At 40.9% G+C, this 20330-nt stretch overlaps 1 protein-coding gene across 1 annotated transcript in view; it reads left to right on the top strand.

Moving 5' to 3' along the window:
• The window catches only part of CUBN (cubilin), a 439455-nt gene that overhangs the window by 231934 nt on the left and 187191 nt on the right, over positions 1-20330 (top strand). The window contains exons 29-31 of the mRNA XM_082257511.1: positions 858-1039; positions 12150-12324; positions 17853-18034. Coding sequence (XP_082113637.1) covers positions 858-1039; positions 12150-12324; positions 17853-18034 — 539 coding nt within the window. The remainder of the gene's footprint in view (positions 1-857; positions 1040-12149; positions 12325-17852; positions 18035-20330) is intronic.

The raw sequence follows: 20330 nt of genomic DNA, 5'->3' as shown, positions 1-20330 counted from the left end.
TTTAATTTCGGAATGGTCTCCACTGAATGTCATGTTGTTTCACTTGTCATGTGATTCTGTGCATCAGAATCATCTGGAATGCATCAGAAATCGCATCATTGTGAACCAGGGCTTAAGACATGTCAAGAACATGTTCATGCAGACTTGGAAAGTTACTGAAAGGTCCACTTGAATTTAGACTTCATTTGGAGATTAATTCCCATTACAGGCAGTCCCCGAGTTAAAAACAAGTCGGAACAGGTACATTTTTTAAGTGTAGCTCCAGCCAAAAGAAATAATTTTTAAGGTTTTTGGATAGCATAGGGAAGATTTAACATGCCTGTAACATTTGTTTTGCTGTTTTTGACTCTGTTCAGAAAATGTCACCTCACTTTCTGGTCCTTTGAAAATTCGATTTGGAAAATTTCGGGTTGTTGTGGAAACAAGGATTGGTGATAAAGCTTCAGTGGAGACACCTTTTTCCCATTATAACTGTTAGTATGAATTCCCCTTACTAGGGGGAGATTTCCTCTCAATTCCTGTTGTCTCCCTCCGCATGTAAGTAGGAGTCATTTGTAAATCGGGTGTTTGTACCCGGGGACCGCCTGTACTACCGTTATTTTGTCAGTGAGATAAACCGTTAATGGACTTCTCCTTCCTCTTGGTAGTATTGGCCTCTATCCCTTGGCACTGTGGTTCATGCAAAATCTCCACCCTCCTCCTTCGAAAAGTGTTCTGGAAATGCTCATGCTTCTGAGTTTGTTATTTTATATGTGTGATAGAAAATGTATTTCCATGACATTGCCATATTGGCACACATTCATGCATAACATTTCCTCTATTATACATACTTAACTGGTTACTGTTCTATTACACAGGATGTGGCGGAGATCTGTCTGGTCCAACTGGCTCCTTCAGCAGCCCTGGATATCCCAGGAAGTATCCGAATAACAGAGAGTGTATCTGGCATATCAACACCTCTCCGGGGAGCAGCATCCAGATCACTATACTGGAGTTCAGTATTGAGAACCACATTACATGTAACTATGATGTGCTGGAGGTGAGTTCTGCTGCATCCGGCCAAAAATATTAAAGAGCAGCTTGAGTCAAACAGCTAAATAGGCACTTTAAACAGAACCTTAGACATCAGTTTTTGACACCAGGAAAGAAATGACAGGACGAGGTTGTCACCAGGACAGGAAGGCACAAACAGCAATAAAATAGTGCAGTTGATTTACTGAATGATGAGTTTGCGAAGTGAATTTTAACTTACATAAGTGAAAATTCTCCTAAAGTGGTTATGAACCCTTACATGTACCTAGTTAAGTGACTAGGCTCAGGTGATACACACAGATGAAACAAACATAAGTTGTACCTATTTATCTGTCCTCTATACATACGTTCAAAGTCCAGAATTTACACAGCATTTCTGAGCTTCCATAGGCAAGGGCGGGTATCTGAGGTCACACATTGCACAGTTCAGAGAGAAGAGCTAAGTGTAATCTGAAACCTAAGTGAAGGGAATGAACACACGCCCTCTACACATTCTCAATAAAAACATGCACAGCTGAGGCTTTAAATCAGAAGCTGTGTGCTGGAGCCCCCCTACCTCCACCACCCATGATTGTTTGAAGTAGGGAAAACCTGGCAGGGCCCCCCTACCTCCACCACCCATGATTGTTTGAAGTAGGGAAAACCTGGCAGAGCCCCCCTACCTCCACCACCCATGATTGTTTGAAGTAGGGAAAACCTGGCAGAGCCCCCCTACCTCCACCACCCATGATTGTTTGAAGTAGGGAAAGCCTGGCAGAGCCCCCCTACCTCCACCACCCATGATTGTTTGAAGTAGGGAAAACCTGGCAGAGCCCCCCTACCTCCACCACCCATGATTGTTTGAAGTAGGGAAAGCCTGGCAGAGCCCCCCTACCTCCACCACCCATGATTGTTTGAAGTAGGGAAAGCCTGGCAGAGCCCCCCTACCTCCACCACCCATGATTGTTTGAAGTAGGGAAAACCTGGCAACAGTGACTCATGCAGATAGCAGAAGAAATAGACAGCAGACAGAAATGACAGTGCTTTATACACTATAGCAGGATATGCTTTGTTCTTGTTTTTTTTTTTCAGAGGTTTACAACCACTTTAATAAAGATCACTCGATTATGTGTAAGAAATTTAAAGGGCAAGATTTTTGCTTGCACATGAGTAAATGGTTAACACAAGCACAGATTCATCCCATTCAAATAGCTAAGTGAAAATTCACTATGCAACATTAATAGGCTTTGTGGCTTTTGTAAATTCATCCCGTTGCCACAGGTTCTAAACTTTCCCCAATCTACATAAATAGGTTTTTGTCTGTTTCCCCCATTGGACAGATTTCTCATCAGAAACAGTACACGAATCTGTCGAAGACCAGCCCAGCACTGGGGTCAGAGTGTCCATAGTGGACATTCCATTGTCAGTCCCCTCCCCATCCACTGTGCCCCTCAAATGGAAAGGAACATGGTCAAGGAGTTTTATAGACAGAACCTGACGGGGAACTGAGATAATTTTGATTGACAGCACACAGTAGTGAGACAAAACCATAGCCGAACTTTAGTTAATCAAAAGCAAGGTGGACCTGATGGGGAACTACTCTCTAACAAGAATTTACCCAGGCTCTGATCTCAAAAAGGTTGGGACTAACTGGCCCATATGTTCTATATTGTCACATAGACAGGCGTATGACCAAGGAGTTTGTAGACAGGTGGACAGAGTCTGATGGGAACTGGGAAACTAATTTCAGGTCCTTTCGATGGACAGCTCACAGCACTGGGCAAAACCATAGCCGCTATTTATTCAATCAAAATCAATGTGGGCCTGATAGAGAACTAGTCCTTCGGAGAATTACTGATCTTCTTTGTTGTCAATATCTCCTATCAGTTTTTTTTGCAGTTTTTTGCAGTTTTTTTTATATAACAGATGAGCACAGACCTTTTTTTTTAGAAAATGTTGTCCACATGAGGCTATACATTATGTATTATCCCAATATATTTATATTGTCATTCATTCAGAAGACGAAATGCTGCTATTTTGCCGGGGATCAACCCCTGATTCTGCTATTATTATCCCACAACAGAACCTTGCAGAGCCTGTATTGAGCTCACATAATTCTGCATCATGCCACACAAATCAGCCCTTCTATTGCTCAGGACATTGGAATGCTGACCAAATTCTACACTAAATGGAGCTAACAAGGCAGAAGAAAATGCTAAAAACAGATTTGAGCCTCGGCCTTGCTGAAAACAGAGAGCCTGCGAGCTGAAACACATCATTCTCTCAATTCACACAATTTTAATCTTCCAGTTTTAGAACCTGCTAGTAAATGTGTGCCTGTTTGTGAACTGCTTTGTGAACTGGTTCATTTGGGCTGAATGGTTTTTGACTTGTGAGTGATTTTTAACATACTGGTTGGTATTACTGGCCAATCAGACAATATTTTAGTAGGGATGATCGAACGGTCCGGGTCGAAATTCGGCCAAATTCCGAACTTTTTGCGGAAAAAGTTCGGAATTCGGCAACCAGAACCGACCAAAATGCAATGGGACAGGAACTTGGCTTTAAAAGCCAGTGATTGGACCAGAACCATCAGTAAAAGCCAATTGAGGGGGCAGGAGGGTGCTAAGAATGTGATTGGAGTGACTAGGGGTCCAGAGGCCAATCAGTAGTGAATACGCCCCCCAGTATATAACATAGCCCTGCCAAATCTCTAGCAGTTTAATACGGGGGCTGTGGAAGAGAGTGGAAGCAGTTCTGTTACTCCTGCTTCAAAAGTGTCATTTAGCAATTATTAGTGTGAGGAAAGGGATATCTAGTGTACTTGGGGTACTATTTTCCACTATAGTTAGATTCAATAATCTCGTTTCTGTAGGGAAAGTGTTAAGTGTCAGGGTGACTGTTGTGTAGTGTAGGGTTAACTGACTCTGACTGCTATGGCAGGGTGACCAAACTCTTCCATTTCAGGGTGACCGCCATAGAAAAAAGATCATTTGTCTTAGAATTGCAGTAGAGCAGGATAGAGCCTCTGCTCCTTTCACACCTGGCCGTTTTTGTTGCAGGCGTTTATTGGGCTTTTTTGTGGACGTCTGTGGAGGCAGGCATGACATCTGAACTTCTGTGTAGGGGTATATATACACACACACATATATGTATATATACACATACACACATATAGGTGTGAAAGTAGCGGAACCCTATGCCTGCGCTAATGAAATTATTTGCAGGCATAGGGCTCCGCTCCTATCACACCTATATGTGTGTATGTATATATATACATATATGTGTGTGTGTATATATACCCCTATACAGAAGTTCAGATGTTATGCCTGCCTCCAAAAACGCCCAAAAAATGCCCAAAAAAACGCCTTCAACAACACACCTGGGCGTTTTTGTTGCAGGTGTTTTTTTTGGGCATTTTTTGGGCGTCTTTGGAGGCAGGCATAACATCTGAACTTCTGTATAGGGGTATATATACACACACACACATATATGTATATATACAAATACACACATATAGGTGTGAAAGTAGCAGAACTCTATGCCTGCGCTAATGAAATTATTTGCAGGCATAGGGCTCTGCTCCTATCACACCTATATGTGTGTATGTGTATATATACATATATGTGTGTGTGTGTGTATATATACCCCTATACAGAAGTTCAGATGTTATGCCTGCCTCCAAAGACGCCCAAAAAATGCCCAAAAAAACGCCTGCAACAACACACCTGGGCGTTTTTGTTGCAGGCGTTTTTTTGGGCATTTTTGGGCGTCTTTGGAGGCAGGCATAACATCTGAACTTCTGTATAGGGGTATATATATATATACACACGCATATATGTATATATACACATACACACATATAGGTGTGAAAGTAGTAGAACCCTATGCCTGCGCTAATGAAATTATTTGCAGGCATAGGGCTCCGCTCTGCTCCTATGAAAATAGCGGAGCCATATCACTGCTCTACTGCAATTCTAAGACAAACAATCTTTTTTTTTCTGGTTCTGGACATGCTACAGAGCTGAAACTTCACAGGTACACTACCCCCCCAGACACTAAATCCAAAGAAATCTCATTTTTTTTTCAATAATTTTTTCAATAATTGTCTCTCTATCAAAAATGACAATTTTTAAGAACTTTTTTTTGTGTGATTAATAGTCCCTGGGGCATGACCCAGAACCCTATGAACTTTTTAGGGGCATTTATTGGGTTTTAGGGCTTCAAAATTGTGTTTTTTGATTACCGAAGTTAGGGTCCCATTGATTTCAATGGGGTTCTTGAATCCGGACCCAAACTTTCAGGAAGTTGGGGTGTTCTGGTCGAACCGAACTTTTCAAAAGTTCGATCATCCCTATATTTTAGATCAGTGATGGCGAACCTTGGCACCCCAGATGTTTTGGAACTACATTTCCCATGATGCTCAACTACACTGCAGAGCGCATCACCATCACTGTTTTAGACGAACGTGTATTATTCATTTTTAAGGGACTAGAACTGATTATGAGGAAATACAAATTAGTAGGATGTACTAGAGACACTAAGCATGTCTGGGATATTGTTTAGGGATAAAATGGTACTGGTGAGGTTTCTACATGGGATGTATATAACCACAGCTTGTGGAAAATTGCTAATAATAGAATATGTCTACAATGTAAAAAGAAAAATACTTATTAATACATATGTTTTGGTGATATGGAAAGATTAAAGGCTTTTGGAGAGAAATAGCAAATGTTACTAATATGATTATGGAAACCTCACAAATATAGGCTGCATCACCATATTAACATGATACTAACTGTTTTGGCTGACCTAAGTTGGAACTGCCTACACATATTCCAGAAAATCTGCTCACCTTTTAATTTACTAACCCAGATACTTTTTAAATTTACACTTTGATTTATGAAACTTTCTCCCACCCTTTGAGACTGCATGGTTGATTCCACACCAATTTCTATAATGTTGAACAAAGGCCCAATGAAAATAAACTGGTAGCAAAGGTGGTGACCAGCAGGACATAGGTGAGGGGCAGAGGAGAGGTAACTGTTTTTTTTTTTTCTTTTTCCAGGGCAAGCTGGGCTGAAAGGGAGGGCAACGGGTTGGAGAGTAGAACTTGTTAGCAGAACTTTGTTACAAAAACTAAAAACAGGCACTCATGCAAAGAAAACAATTATTGCTTTATTGTCCCGCCACTTGGAGCATTGAGCTTCACTGTCTTGAATACACCAGCTTGCTGGGAGTGTCAGATGCCTGGGTCCCCCTGATACATTCTGGGTATCCTTACTGTAATGAAGTAGGAACAGAGTAGTGTCCTGGGTGGTAGGACACGTGAGCTGGGAGCCATCAAGTTGCTAAGGGGTGTAGGAGGCAGAGATTGAGCTGACCATGGAACTGTGAGCTCAAGGAGGCAAATAGGGAAATGTTCATGGAACTATGAGCTGTAAAAAGGCAGAGAGGGAGCTGATCACTGAACTGAAATCTATAGGAGACAAGGAAGTAGATAATCAGGGAGTTGGGGGATGTTGGAGACAAAGAGAACTGGTCGTAGACTGGAAGCTAGAAGGGGCAGACAGGGAGCTAATCACAAAAGTGGGGGCTGTAGGAGGCAAAAAGCGAGCTGCCCATGTAAATGAAGGTTTTAGGAAGCAGAGATGGAAATTATTCTGAAACCAGAAGCTGTAAAATGGCAGAGGGAACTGATCATGAAACTGAAAGTTGTAGGAGGCAGATGAAGCAGAGAAAGGGCTGATCCTGAACCATGGGGGAGGAAAGAGGAGGCAGAATGGTAGTTGGCTCTGAACCAGAAAGACATACAGAAGGCATAGTGGACTCTGATTGTTGCAGTGAATAGACAACAGAGCAATGTGACAACATACCATATAAAAGCTTGAGACGCAGAGAAGCCACAGTAGAGAAGAGACAGGTCATATGCCGATTAAGTATCAGGAGAGTAAGAGATGGCAGATTTGTGTGAATATGGACAGAAGAAAGAAAGTGGTGTCTGAATGTGAAAAAGTGAAGGCACAGAGATAATCATACAGTTGCAGAAGAGAAAGAAGGCTGTGTCATCTGATCATGGCCAGAGGATAGATGTGGCTGAGTATGATCTGATCACAGGCTATTGTTAGAGTAATTAAAGTGACTCTGAAGATGATTGAGGGCAGAAAAGGAAGATAATTGTAATGGTAGCAAAGAATAGTGGACGCTTTATTTACAGTATATGGGAGATATGGGACAGTGAGGACAGATCCTAGGATATTGGGGTAACAGTAAATTTTGCCTTTGCATTGTTGAGGGCAGAGGAGAAGATGTGTCTTGTGGAAGAGAGGTAGAGCAGAAACTGCTGGCAGACATGGAAGATAAAACAACCAGGAGTGTGATATAAGTATAAGGTAATAACCAATCTCATAAATCCACTCACCCTGCGCTCAGCACAACTTAAGATGGCAAACTTAGGTTAAAACAAATTGACATAAAGTCTAAAGCAGCTGCTATAAAAGTAAAAACAATGTAAAAGGTGTTTAAGAATATTAAAACGCTCAATATTAAAATATATCCAAACACTAGCAGCGCTAAAAAAAGAACTCCAGTGAATTAACACAAGTCCTTCAACATCACATATGAATATAAGTGATCCAGTCCTAGAGCCAGTGGGTTATACACAGTCCATTGGACAGGGCAAGGGTGTGAAAGGTCCTGACTGAACCACCAGACTTCCACCACCACTTCGTGCTCCCCCCCCTATACTCAAAACTCACCAGAAAACGGTGAAAAGTGATCCTTCAAAATCATCACCAATCAGCAGGTGTTGGACTCGAAACTGGAAACACTGTACTCTTTCCTTCCCAGAGATGCTCCGTTCAGAACCACATGTAAATGAACAGAGTAGGGGCAACAATAGTGTAATTCCGCAACACAGTTTATTTATGGAAAACACACGACAAACTTGAGCCCCTCTCCCCTCCAGATGTCTACTTACAAGAAGGCAAACAAAGTGAAGGCATTGAGTAAAATCATATGCACGCTGGATGGCCACCCAATCCAATTCCCGGATGTATAGGAAACATGGAAGATGTCCGGCGTGATGTAGGTATCATAGGCGACCGCGCACATCGGAAAACACACGACAAACTTGAGCCCCTCTCCCCTCCAGATGTCTACTTACAAGAAGGCAAACAAAGTGAAGGCATTGAGTAAAATCATATGCACGCTGGATGGCCACCCAATCCAATTCCCGGATGTATAGGAAACATGGAAGATGTCCGGCGTGATGTAGGTATCATAGGCGACCGCGCACATCGGCTCTGACGCGTTTCGTCTTGTTGACTTCTACTGAGAGCCCGATGTGCGCGGCGCGGTCGGTCTCTATTTATGGTAACGCCGACGCATGCGCAGTTGCGTCCGGCTCAGCGTTACCCGGAAGTGCACCATCGATGACAACATCCGGCATCGACTCCTCAATACCGGACATAGACTTCCGCCCGGCGTCTTAGCGCCAAAACTTATCGTCGCGCCGGAAGTATGTAGTCAATGAAAACATCCGGTCAGCTGACTGCGATGCATCTCCTTGCGCTTCCGCCAGGAACTTGACTATACCGATATTATCCATACCTCACTTCCAGACATGGAAGAAAGGTGCCATAGCGGTTGATGTACCAAAAGCCTATAGACTGTTCACTTTGCAAGATAATTTTTCCCAGAGATTAGTGAATGAAGTAAAGCTATGCTGACTTCCATCATCCAATCATCTGCAAGCAAAAATGCTGTTTTTTATTTTCCTTGAACGTGATTGGGTATTCTTAGCAAAGTGGAATTAACCACATTCACTAAGCCCAGGGGCAAATTCCCTTGCAAAGTGAACAGCCTATTTGCCTTTAGTAAATGAACCCAATAGGAAAAGCTAATTGTTTCTGAGGGGTGAAGGTGAGAAAGGAGTGCCAGCAGGGACTGTGTTTGAGTGCAGTGTGAGCGGGTGCAGACATTATCAGTGTGTACCTCACAGGGGGGAGAGACCTGCAGAAAAAGCTACTGCAGACATAAGGGAGGACAGCAGACAGAATGCATTTACATTTTTCACTGTGAATTAATTTACATTTTTTGTATAATATATAGATTAAAAAAAAATAAAATTGGAAAAAATTGGAAAAAGAAACAAAAGTGAAACTGAACGAAGGCGAAAACGATAAATTCAGCACCCAACTATTAATATTATGTAACATCTATCAACAGCCGGAGTGTCAGCCATCAGAAAAGACACATTTTATAGCGGAAAAAAGTATCAATACTACAAATAGATGATGCATAGTCCTACATGTCTTTGTGTTGAAGAAAACAAAACATTGAAACACTAAACATTGTTTATCACACAATCCTGCACAATCATACCATCAAAAAAGACATTAAGTGCTAAATTAAAGATTTTTCTTTATTTTTTAAAGTGGGTAAATCCCATGATAGTAAGGCTGGGCATCCTGTTATGGAAAGAGAGTCACATCATAAAATTGATAGTCATCATTGTGTTTTCAGGTGCTCAGCTAAAAGCACACTTTTAGATTTCCAAACAATTTCCACAGTTTCCGGTTTACACTTACCAAAAAATGTTAACATTTCTAAAGCTACGCAATTAAAACAGGGCTACTGTATAACTTTTCGTTTTTTTTCCATAAACATAGTGCTCAAGTAATCATTTTTTATATATTAAAAGTTTAATTTGAAAATAAAGATTTTATAATAGTAAAAAAAAAAATTACATATAAAAAAGACAAAAATTACCAAAGAAAAAATAAATTATAGTTTCCCTTTAAAGCAACCAATTAAAATTCTAACATTGATTTTCAAACCTGTGCTATCTGCATGAAGCATTCTGGTTGCTTAGGATAACCCAGTCCAAAATAATTTATTTTAACATATACAGGTACATCTCATAAAATTAGAATATCATCAAAAAGTAAATTTATTTCAGTAATTCAATTTAAAAAGAGAAACTCATATATTTTATATAGATGCCTTACACACGGAGTGATATATTTCAAGCATTTCTTTCTTTTTAATGTGGAACGGTGGAAAATTTTGCATTTCATTTGGAAATCAAGGTCCCAAAGTCTGGAGGAACAGTGGAGTGGCACAGAATCCAAGTTGCATGAGGTCCAGTGTGAAGTTTCCACAGTCAGTGATGATTTGGGGAGTCATGTCATCCGCTGGTGTAGGTCCACTGTGTTTTATCAAGTCCAAAGTCAGCGTGGCCCTCTACCAGGAAATTCTAGAGCACTTCATGCTTCCCTCTGCTGACCAGCTTTATGGAGATGCTGATTTAATTTTCCAGCAGGACTTGGCATCTGCCCACAGTGCCAAAAGTACCAATACCTGGTCACATGATCATGGTATCACTGTGCTTGATTGGCCAGCAAACTCGCCTGACCTAAACCCCATAGAGAATCTGTGGGGTATTGTCAATAGGAAGATGAGAGACACCAGACCCAACAATGCAGATGAGCTGAAGGCCACTATCAAAGCAACCCAGGCTTCCATAACACCTCAGCAGAGCCATAGGCTGATCACCTCCATGTCACGCCACATTAATGAAGTAATTAATGCAAAAGGAGCCCCGACCAAGTATTGAGTGCATACTAAAGTGTCCATGGACAAACTTTTCATTAAGCCAACATTTCTTTATGAAACATCCTTTATTTATTGGTCTTATGTTTTATTCAAATTTTCTGAGATATTGAATTTTCGGTTTTCACTAGCTGTAAGTCATAATCATCAAAATTTTAAAGAAAGAAATGCTTGAAATATATCACTCTGTGTGTAACACATCTATATAAAATATATGAGTTTTACTTTTTGAATTTAATTTCTGAAATAAATTAACTTTTTAATGATATTCTAATTTTATGAGATGCACCTGTATATTCCCACATATTGTAATAATGTGAATCTCTCGCTGTCTTTTGGCAGCTTTTTATTTAAGTGCATACATAGCAAAAACAATCTTTTTTTTTATCTTTGAATGTATTGTGGATGGTGTAGTGTAGAATACCTATTGGCCTAATTTTTGCAGTCTGTGTTCCCCTGGGGACATTTCCTTTTTCTTTTTGCTTTGTAAAATGCAACAGGAAGGAAGAAAAAATCGTCCAAAGTGAGGGGGATCCACTTTTCATAAAGTTGCCACTTTAAAATATGAATTCCCCTCATGACACATCTAAAATGAAGGATATCCTCTCCCTTTCCTTCTTGATAAAAGGGGTCACCAGGTCAATTAGAGATGGTTAATCTCCCCAGCAGAGACACAGACAGCAATAAAAAAAGGGGTTAGAGAGTCCAAAGCTGGCTATAGATGGATTGAAATTTGGCCGGTTTAGCAGGAACTGGGCAAATTTTGATTCATGTGTGGCTATTCCTGCTTGACAGAAGTTGATCTAACAATTGGAAACTTCTGTTGCAAAGGCTTGTTGGAAATATTTTCTGGATCAGCGTATGCATCCCTTTTTGAATCAGATTTTATTTAATTTTGCTTATAGTTACAGAAATGTACTAAACATAGAGCACAAATACCAAGTAAACAAAATACATAAGAAGAAAAAAAATACAAAAATAAACACAAAAACACATAAAGCATACCCAACCGCCAGCACAATAGGCAAGTTAAGTAGCATAGTATAAACACTGGAATACTCTGACTGAGTGCCCTGCTTCTAGAGATGTGCGTGAGAGTGAATTCTTAGCAAGAATTAAAGGCTAACATGTTTCAGAACTCGTCTTAAGCGCAGAGTGATCAATGTAGCCAAATAGGCAAATAAGCGGATCCACTGGAAGGTTAACATCTAGAAGCATCCGATGGGCTGCAGCCGCTGATCAGTGTATTCTGACAGCAGAAACACACTGCTGTCAGAATACAATGTTTCATCGGGGAGGATTCCTCCATTCACCTCAAATGTATGGATGGAGGAATCTTTTTTTTTTTTTTTTTTCCTTTAGCCCGCTAAAGAACGGCGGAAAAAAAATACATCTATGGCCAGGTTTACGCTTCCCTACTCTAATCAAAGAAAGTTTACTTCATATACACTTTAGTCATTATATATATTTTTGCTGAAATAAGCAAAATGCTGACAGTTTAACTTGATGTGACTCATTTTCAGATATATGGAGGCCATGACTTGTCCTCCCCAAGACTGGCTCAACTGTGTGCACCTCGAAGTCCAGAAAATCCCCTGCAACTGTCAAGCACAGGCAATGTGGCCACTATCCGGTTTAAGACTGACTCTTCTGGGAATGGCAAAGGTTTTAATGCAACATGGCATGAAATTCCTGGAGGTATGTGAAGTTATATTGTTATTGCACCAGTGGAAGCACAAAGATGGTGGGATGCCATTAGAAATGACAATGGGTCCCCTGTATTAGTGTGTCTGAGTATGTATTGCCAATGGCAGTTAGTCTGATTTACAGTATATAGTAGATAAGGAAAGTGAGAAGTTGATGTGAACCAACCAGATGGTTCTTCCCTCAGATACTTTCGTTAGAGAAATCTAGTTTTGTCATGAAGTTGTAATATATAGCTCTTTATGTTATGGAGCGAATTAACCTAATGGGGCCTTTATGGAGATTTGGAATCAACTGCTATGACGAAACACTGCTAAAAAATCCAACCTTATGTCTATGCCGGTGACTGCATCCCAGTAGTGCCGTGGTGCCTAGGAATGAGTAAAAAGTCATATGTGACTTTTAAAAATTAAAAAAAATATATATATACATACAGCACCTTGCGAAAATATTCGGCCCCCTTGAACTTTTCGACCTTTTGCCACATTTCAGGCTTCAAACATAAAACATATAAAACTGTAATTTTTTGTGAAGAATCAACAACAAGTGGGACACAATCATGAAGTGGAACGGAATTTATTGGATATTTCAAACTTTTTTAACAAATACAAAACTGAAAAATTGTGCGTGCAAAATTATTCAGCCCCTTTATTTTCAGTGCAGCAAACTCTTTCCAGAAGTTCAGTGAGGATCTCTGAATGATCCAATGTTGACCTACATGACTAATGATGATAAATAGAATCCACCTGTGTGTAATCAAGTCTCCGTATAAATGCACCTGCACTGTGATAGTCTCAGAGGTTCGTTTAAATCGCTGAGAGCATCAGGGAGAACAAGGAACACACCAGGCAGGTCCGAGATACTGTTGTGGAGAAGTTTAAAGCCGGATTTGGATACAAAAAGATTTCCCAAGCTTTATACCTCCCAAGGAGCACTGTGCAAGCGATAATATTGAAATGGAAGGAGTATCAGACCACTGCAAATCTAGGAAGACCTGGCCGTCCCTCTAAACTTTCAGCTCATACAAGGAGAAGACTGATCAGGGATGCAGCCAAGAGGCCCATGATCACTCTGGAAGAACTGCAGAGATCTACAGCTGAGATGGTAGACTCTGTCCATAGGACAACAATCAGTCGTGTACTGCACAAATCTGGCCTTTATGGAAGAGTGGCAAGAAGAAAGCCATTTCTTAAAGATATCCATAAAAAGTATCATTTAAAGCTTGCCACAAGCCACCTGGGAAACACGCCAAACATGTGGAAGAAGGTGCTCTGGCAGATGAAACCAAAAATCGAACTTTTTGGCAACAATGCAAAACATTATGTTTGGCGTAAAAGCAACACAGCTCATCACCCTGAACACACCATCCCCACTGTCAAACATGGTGGTGGCAGCATCATGGTTTGGGCCTGATAAAAGAAAAGGAATTGGCAGCACTCCAGGTTGAGTCAAAATCCAGATTTATTGACTGGACATCCAAATATGACAATCGTGACAAGGTAGACGCGTTTCACACACTGACTGTGTGCTTAATCATTAGCGTTAATGATTAAGCACTCAGTCAGTGTGTGAAACGCGTCTACCTTGTCACGATTGTCATATTTGGACTTTTCTTTTATCAAGTTTTCACGGAGGCGAGCCGGGGCATGCACCTGTGTGAGTCATCAGGCAATTACACCACCTTGAGCAGTGAGTCCTTGTCTGTTCAATGGTTTGGGCCTGCTTTTCTTCAGCAGGGACAGGGAAGATGGTTAAACTTGATGGGAAGATGGATGGAGCCAAATACAGGACCATTCTGGAAGAAAACCTGATTGAGCCTGCAAAAGACCTGAGACTGGGACGGAGATTTGTCTTCCAACAAGACAATAATCCAAAACATAAAGCAAAATCTACAATGGAATGGTTTACAAATAAACATATCCAGGTGTTAGAATGGCCAAGTCAAAGTCCAGACCTGAATCCAATCGAGAATCTGTGGAAAGAACTGAAAACTGCTGTTCACAAACGCTCTCCATCCAACCTCACTGAGCTTGAGCTGTTTTGCAAGGAGGAATGGGCAAAAATGTCAGTCTCTCGATGTGCAAAACTGAGAGAGACATACCCCAAGCAACTTACAGCTGTAATCGCAGCAAAAGATGGCGCTACAAAGTATTAACTTAAGGGGGCCCAATTTTTCACTTCACAAAAAATTACAGTTTTATATCTTTATGTTTGAAGCCTGAAATGTGGCAAAAGGTCGAAAAGTTCAAGGGGGCCGAATACTTTTGCAAGGCACTGTGTGTATATATATATATATATATATATATATATATATATATATATATATCCAGCATCCTGCTTTGTAACAACGCTAGGCACCGTTACTACACAACAGACACCAGCTCAAACACTAAATCGTGGGGGTGCCATTCACAATGAATGTCAGCCCCACCCATTTTATCACAGCAATGTGTTTGTACTGCGGGTGGTTTCGGATGCAGAAATGGCTGCGATTCCTGCACCTGCAGCCGCACACATAGGTGTGTGTGACTGTGGCGGGTATCAGACCCCTGGCCTTCTCATCCAACTTGTGACCAAAGACCAGGCAATCTCACACCCTGTCGTCACTTGCGTAACAATGCCACTCTCAGCTGCACCCAGCACACAGATTGTCCAGCTTGCGGGACCACAATCTAGATGCCAGCAGACTGAGATCGATTGTCACCGGGCTAATTAAACAATTAACCCTTTCTCTGCCACCACCTCTACGTTATAATGAGCCCAGAGGACGCTCGTAATTTTAGAAATACCAATTATGACTTTAGAATAATCATCTGTAAAACACACTGTCACCTCAGACAGGAATGTTCAGATGGTTATTCTATACAGTAGCGCTCTTCCAAGAGGCAGGTTCTGGTTAGCTTGCGTTTAAGAGCTTAGATACAAAATTAACACTTTTCAAAATAAGGTTTAATTATAAGAAAGGTTAAAATTAGTGCAAATAAAAATATTTACAGAAAAATGGGTTACAAAGAAATAGAGACACAATACAGCAATTTAGAAGAATAGATAAGAATTAGAAATGAAATACTTGCCTTCAAAAGTCCCAAGTGTATCTTTGTTTCAGAAGCTGAACAGGTATGATCAGTTCCTCTCTTAAGCGATGTTATTGCTTGGATGGTAGAATGAGAGCTCCATCAGCTCTCTCTTTTTCTCTGACCCCCCCAGGGGGTGTCACCAGAAGTACTTGACCAATAAATGCTGGGGCCATGGGCGGCCCCCAGAGGCTCATAAACTGCTAAGACACCTCCCGCTTAGACAGATTATTAACAGAACTCATATCTCGAAATATGTAATGGTTACATTCTTGAAACTGATATTTTATTGTCCGGCAGTGAATGTATGATCCACAGACACTAAAAACGGGTTACCTCGGAATAACCTCTGACCTGTAAGGCATCTGATCGCTAGCTTGTCTTCCCTAGCAACGAATGTGATCATTTTTGATCTTAATTCGATCGGTATTTTATCTTGCATTCAAATATATACTTTCTAGAGACATATCTTGCTTGTGTATAAAGTTATGATTTTGTGTGTAACTGTGTCCCAAATAACAGAGCCCTTGAATGCTTTGTTATAGGACCTATTAGCCATATGGCTTTGCTCAGATTACAACATTGCTCTGAGCAGGAAGAGACATAGTGGCTAGGAGGTCGGTCTGCTGCTTAGATAAGAGTTGTTTGAAGCCGTGCATACTAATGTTCAGTGACCCAGGGGGTAATTAACACTGCCAAAAGGAGCTGCGGTGAGGGGCTGGTAAAGGAATTACCTTTTTGGTTTTTAAAACTGTCAGCTGAGCTCTGAAACACAAAATGGTTGCTTTTGTATCCCAGCGCAGGAGATTCTGTGTACGATACCATTACAGTGTGAACCAAGCTTCATAGGTAATTTTATTATAGACAGAGGTAAAAATAGTGTTTTTAAAAAGGCGGAGCTCCTGGCCCTTATGTTTACCTGCCTAATCAAAATAGGTTTAAAGTTCACATTTACACATAAGGGTTGATTTATTAAACTGGAGGGTGCAAAACCTGGTGCAGCTCTCCATAGAAACCAATCGGCTTCCAGGTTTTTTTTTGTCAAAGCTTAATTGAACAAGCTGAAATTAGCAGCTGATTGGTTTCTGTGCAAAGCTGTATCTGATTTTGCACCCTCCATTTTTAGTGAATCAACCCCATAGTACTGAATGAGTCAGAGCAGTAAACTATTTACTTCTCTCTGGCTCCCTGCCAGCTTGTTCAGATAAGTTGTCGGGAGTTTCAATGACACAAAGGGGGAGATTTACTAAAACTGGTGCACACAGAATCTAGTGCAGCTGTGCATAGTAACCAATCAATTTCTAACTTCAGCTTGTTAAATTTAACTTCGACAATAAAACCTGGAAGCTGATTGGATTCTATGCACAGCTGCACCAGATTCTGTGTGCACCAGCTTTAGAAAATCTCCCCCAGAGAGTCTGAGAGCAAACAGCTTCCATTCCCTCCTTAGAAAAACACATAATACTCTATGAATCAAGGGATCACCCTGTATCAATTGCTCTTTCTGTTAAAAAAAAAATACACACACACATATATAGTATATAAGCCTGGAGAAAACAAATGTTTATATAAATCACTTTTTTTTCTTTTGTCTTCACTACTTATGAAGATATACTTCATTGATTTTGATAGACTGGCATGGAAAGTAAAGTACAGCTATGTATGGGTGTAATGGTTTTCTCCATTCTCAGAGACAGTTCTGCTCCCGGAAACCTAATTTCTTCGACCATTGGCTCTTTGCCTTTCCAAACAGTCTGCACAGGACTCAAGATACAGTTTCAGGATTTGCCTGCAATAGGCGTTTCATCCCCTTTAAGACAGACATACATGATCAAAATTCTCCAGTTCAGCAGGGACTGGCTAGATTTCAATCCATCTAGAAGCAGGCTGATTGTACAGAGGTCGATCTACTGATCAACTTCTGTACAACCACCCTGTCTGTTTTTTCCCACAATTGATCAGAGCCGCCGGCTATTTCCGGCATCACTAATCAGTGTACTCTGATGGCAGGGAAGTCTTCCCACTGTCAGAATACAACAACTCCACCTCAAATGTGTGGATGGTGGAGTGAATTGGGTCAGTTTTTTCGTTCAGCCCTCCGTTTGAAAAAAAAAAAAGACTAATGTATGACTGCACAGGTGGCTATTATGAAGGCAGACCCTTCCACCTAACAGTCATTTAGAAAAAGGGAAGATTAAAGACTGAATCAGTAGCTTCAGGGAAATGTAAGAATCTGCAAGGTTTGCTAAAGTCATTGCAACGTATACCATTCACCTGGAGGGATTGCTTTTTTCTTCTCAACCAGACTAGTACTTCCCTTTGGGAAGTATTCTGTAATGGAGCATAAACAAAAAGTTTTGTGATCTCTGCCAAATGCATCTAGAATCAGTATAATGTGCCTAATAAAGCTTATGAGTTTAACAGAGAAACTGCCTTAATTGTCTGCAGGCTGTGGTGGAGTAGTCCAAGCCCCAAGTGGGGAGATCCATTCTCCGAATTACCCAGGACCCTATGGCGACCACACAGAATGTTCCTGGCTGATAAGAGTTGACCCTGGACACCGAGTCTTACTCAACTTTACTGACTTTGAAATGGAAAGTCATGACTCGTGTAGCCTTGACAATGTCACCGTAAGTTTCACTGAATTAAGTCTTAAATTTCCATTTTATGTGTACTTTATTTATTTCTGCTATTTTTCTGCCATTCTAAAATTTAGTTGTGATTGTAAAAATTTGTATCTAATAGTACTATGTTTAAAATATAAACATAGATCATTATGCATAACCCAACCTCTATGACATCTCCCATTCCCCTCTTATCTCAAAAGATATGTGTAAACCCAAAACAAACATTTTCTTTTCTTTATCCATATACATTTTCATTTGAAGTTTTAACGTTTTACAGAGTAGGGAGAGTAACTTATAGAAGTTCACAAAAGAAAACAAACTTCCCACTTACACCACAGTAGAGCAAAGGTTATTTAATTCTTATGTTAAACATACATTTCAGGATAACCGATGACCCTGGAGCAGTAAATCTCCAGACTGACATGGACTGCGCATAGCAGTGGCTATCAACAAAGCTTTTAACACACATAGGCAATGGATAACTAGAAGAGAGATAAAGCAAAGGAGTTTATAAGGATATATGAGGACTGGAGTCATGCCAAACAATATCTACGGATTATTGTATTTGAACTGTAGCCAAGATGACCATCTATCGTGAAAGCTAGCAGACCTTATCTCTATAGGCTATCACCTGTTCATAACCTAGGATCTGGTCCATATATTGTTTAACCACTTAAGCCCTGTAAGATTTTACCCCCTTCCTGACCAGGGCCTATTTTGCGATTCGGCACTGCGTGACTTTAACGGACAATTGCGTGGTCGTGCGACGATGTACCCAAATGAAATTGACGTCCTTTTTTTCCCACAAATAGAGCTTTATTTTGGTGGTATTTGATCTCCTCTGCGATTTTTTGATCATGCGCTATAAACAAAAAAAGAGCGACAATTTTGCAAAAATAACAATATTTTTTACATTTTTTTATATGAAATTCCCCCCAAAAAAATGTAAAAATCTAAATTATTTAACATTTTAGGCCAATTTGTTTTCTGCTACATATGTTTGGTAAAAAAAATTGCAAAAAGCGTATTTTGATTGGTTTGCGCAAAAGTTATTGCGTTTACTAACTAAGGGAAAGATTTTTGTCATTGAGTAATGGCGGCGATCTGCGTTTTTTTTTTTTTGCGGGACTGCGACATTGTGGCCGACAGATCGGATCCTTGACTGACAATTCTGACACTTTTGGGGGTACCAGTGACATTACTACAGTAATAAGTGCTAAACATATGCACTGTTACTGTAAAATGACACTGGCAGGGAAGGGGTTCACTTTATTGGAGAGGGAGGGGTTAAGTGTGTCCCTAGGGGCGTGATTCTAACTGTGATTGGATGTGGCTTGTGATGTAACAGCAGAGATCTACGGTCCTACATAGCAGGACCGTATGATCTCTGCTGTTACACAGGGGAGACAGACAGGCGGCTTTGTTTACATTAGCCGCCTGCCTTTCTCCCGGTGTCCGCCGCTCACATGCGCAGGGGGGTCAGTGAGCGAGCGGGAGCGTGCCTCCAGGGGCGCGCGCTCGCTCCCTAGAGCCTCACAGGCTAGCGATGTAGTACTACGTCACTTTGCCTGTGAGGGGCTGACCGCCGCAGTAAATAGTCGTGCGGTGGTCGGCAAGCGGTTAAGTTCAGAAATATTTGGTAGGGATGGTAATTTAGACCTCCTGGCTATCAGGATAGCGTGCCACAGAGAGAATATTTTAAGCAATAGGTCTGAGCGTAGATGGGAATTTATCAGCATGTACACATAAGAGAGCTAGTGCTATGTTTGGTTTGGCGACTATGCCCATCACTGCAGATATTAACTTGAAAACAGCATTCCAGAAGCTTCCAATGCTTAGGCACGACCATAACATATGTTTCAATGTCCCCACCTGTCCGCACCCTCTCCTGCATAAGTTATCACCAGATTTGGAGAATCTAGCAATAGAATATGGGGTCAGATACCATCTTAGATGGATTTTTTGGGTGGTCTTCCTGAGTCGTACATTTAGAGCAGGAATAAATTAATTGAATAACTTTCAGCCACTGTTTGTCATTAAGGGGTATTTCAGGATCCTCTTCCCATTTGAGTAGAGGAGGGGATTTGATAAAAGTAATTTTTGAATGTATAAGATTATAGAAGAGGGATATTCCCTTTTTCCTTGGCGGGTTAGCTGACATAAATGACCAGGCTAGCTATGGGATTGTCTGATCTGAAAGTGAATATTTACAAATACAGGCAGCTAGTTTGGCATATAGCAGAAAGTCTGGAGTCAAATCTCGTTTCTCCATTCCCCTGTGTGTGGCCATGCGGTGAGG

The sequence above is a fragment of the Pelophylax lessonae genome (assembly GCF_965119305.1).
Source record: "Pelophylax lessonae genome assembly, chromosome: 5".
NCBI lineage: Eukaryota > Metazoa > Chordata > Amphibia > Anura > Ranidae > Pelophylax > Pelophylax lessonae.
The sequence above is the reverse complement of the archived record's forward strand: the minus strand, read 5'-3'. Positions and strand labels throughout refer to the sequence as shown.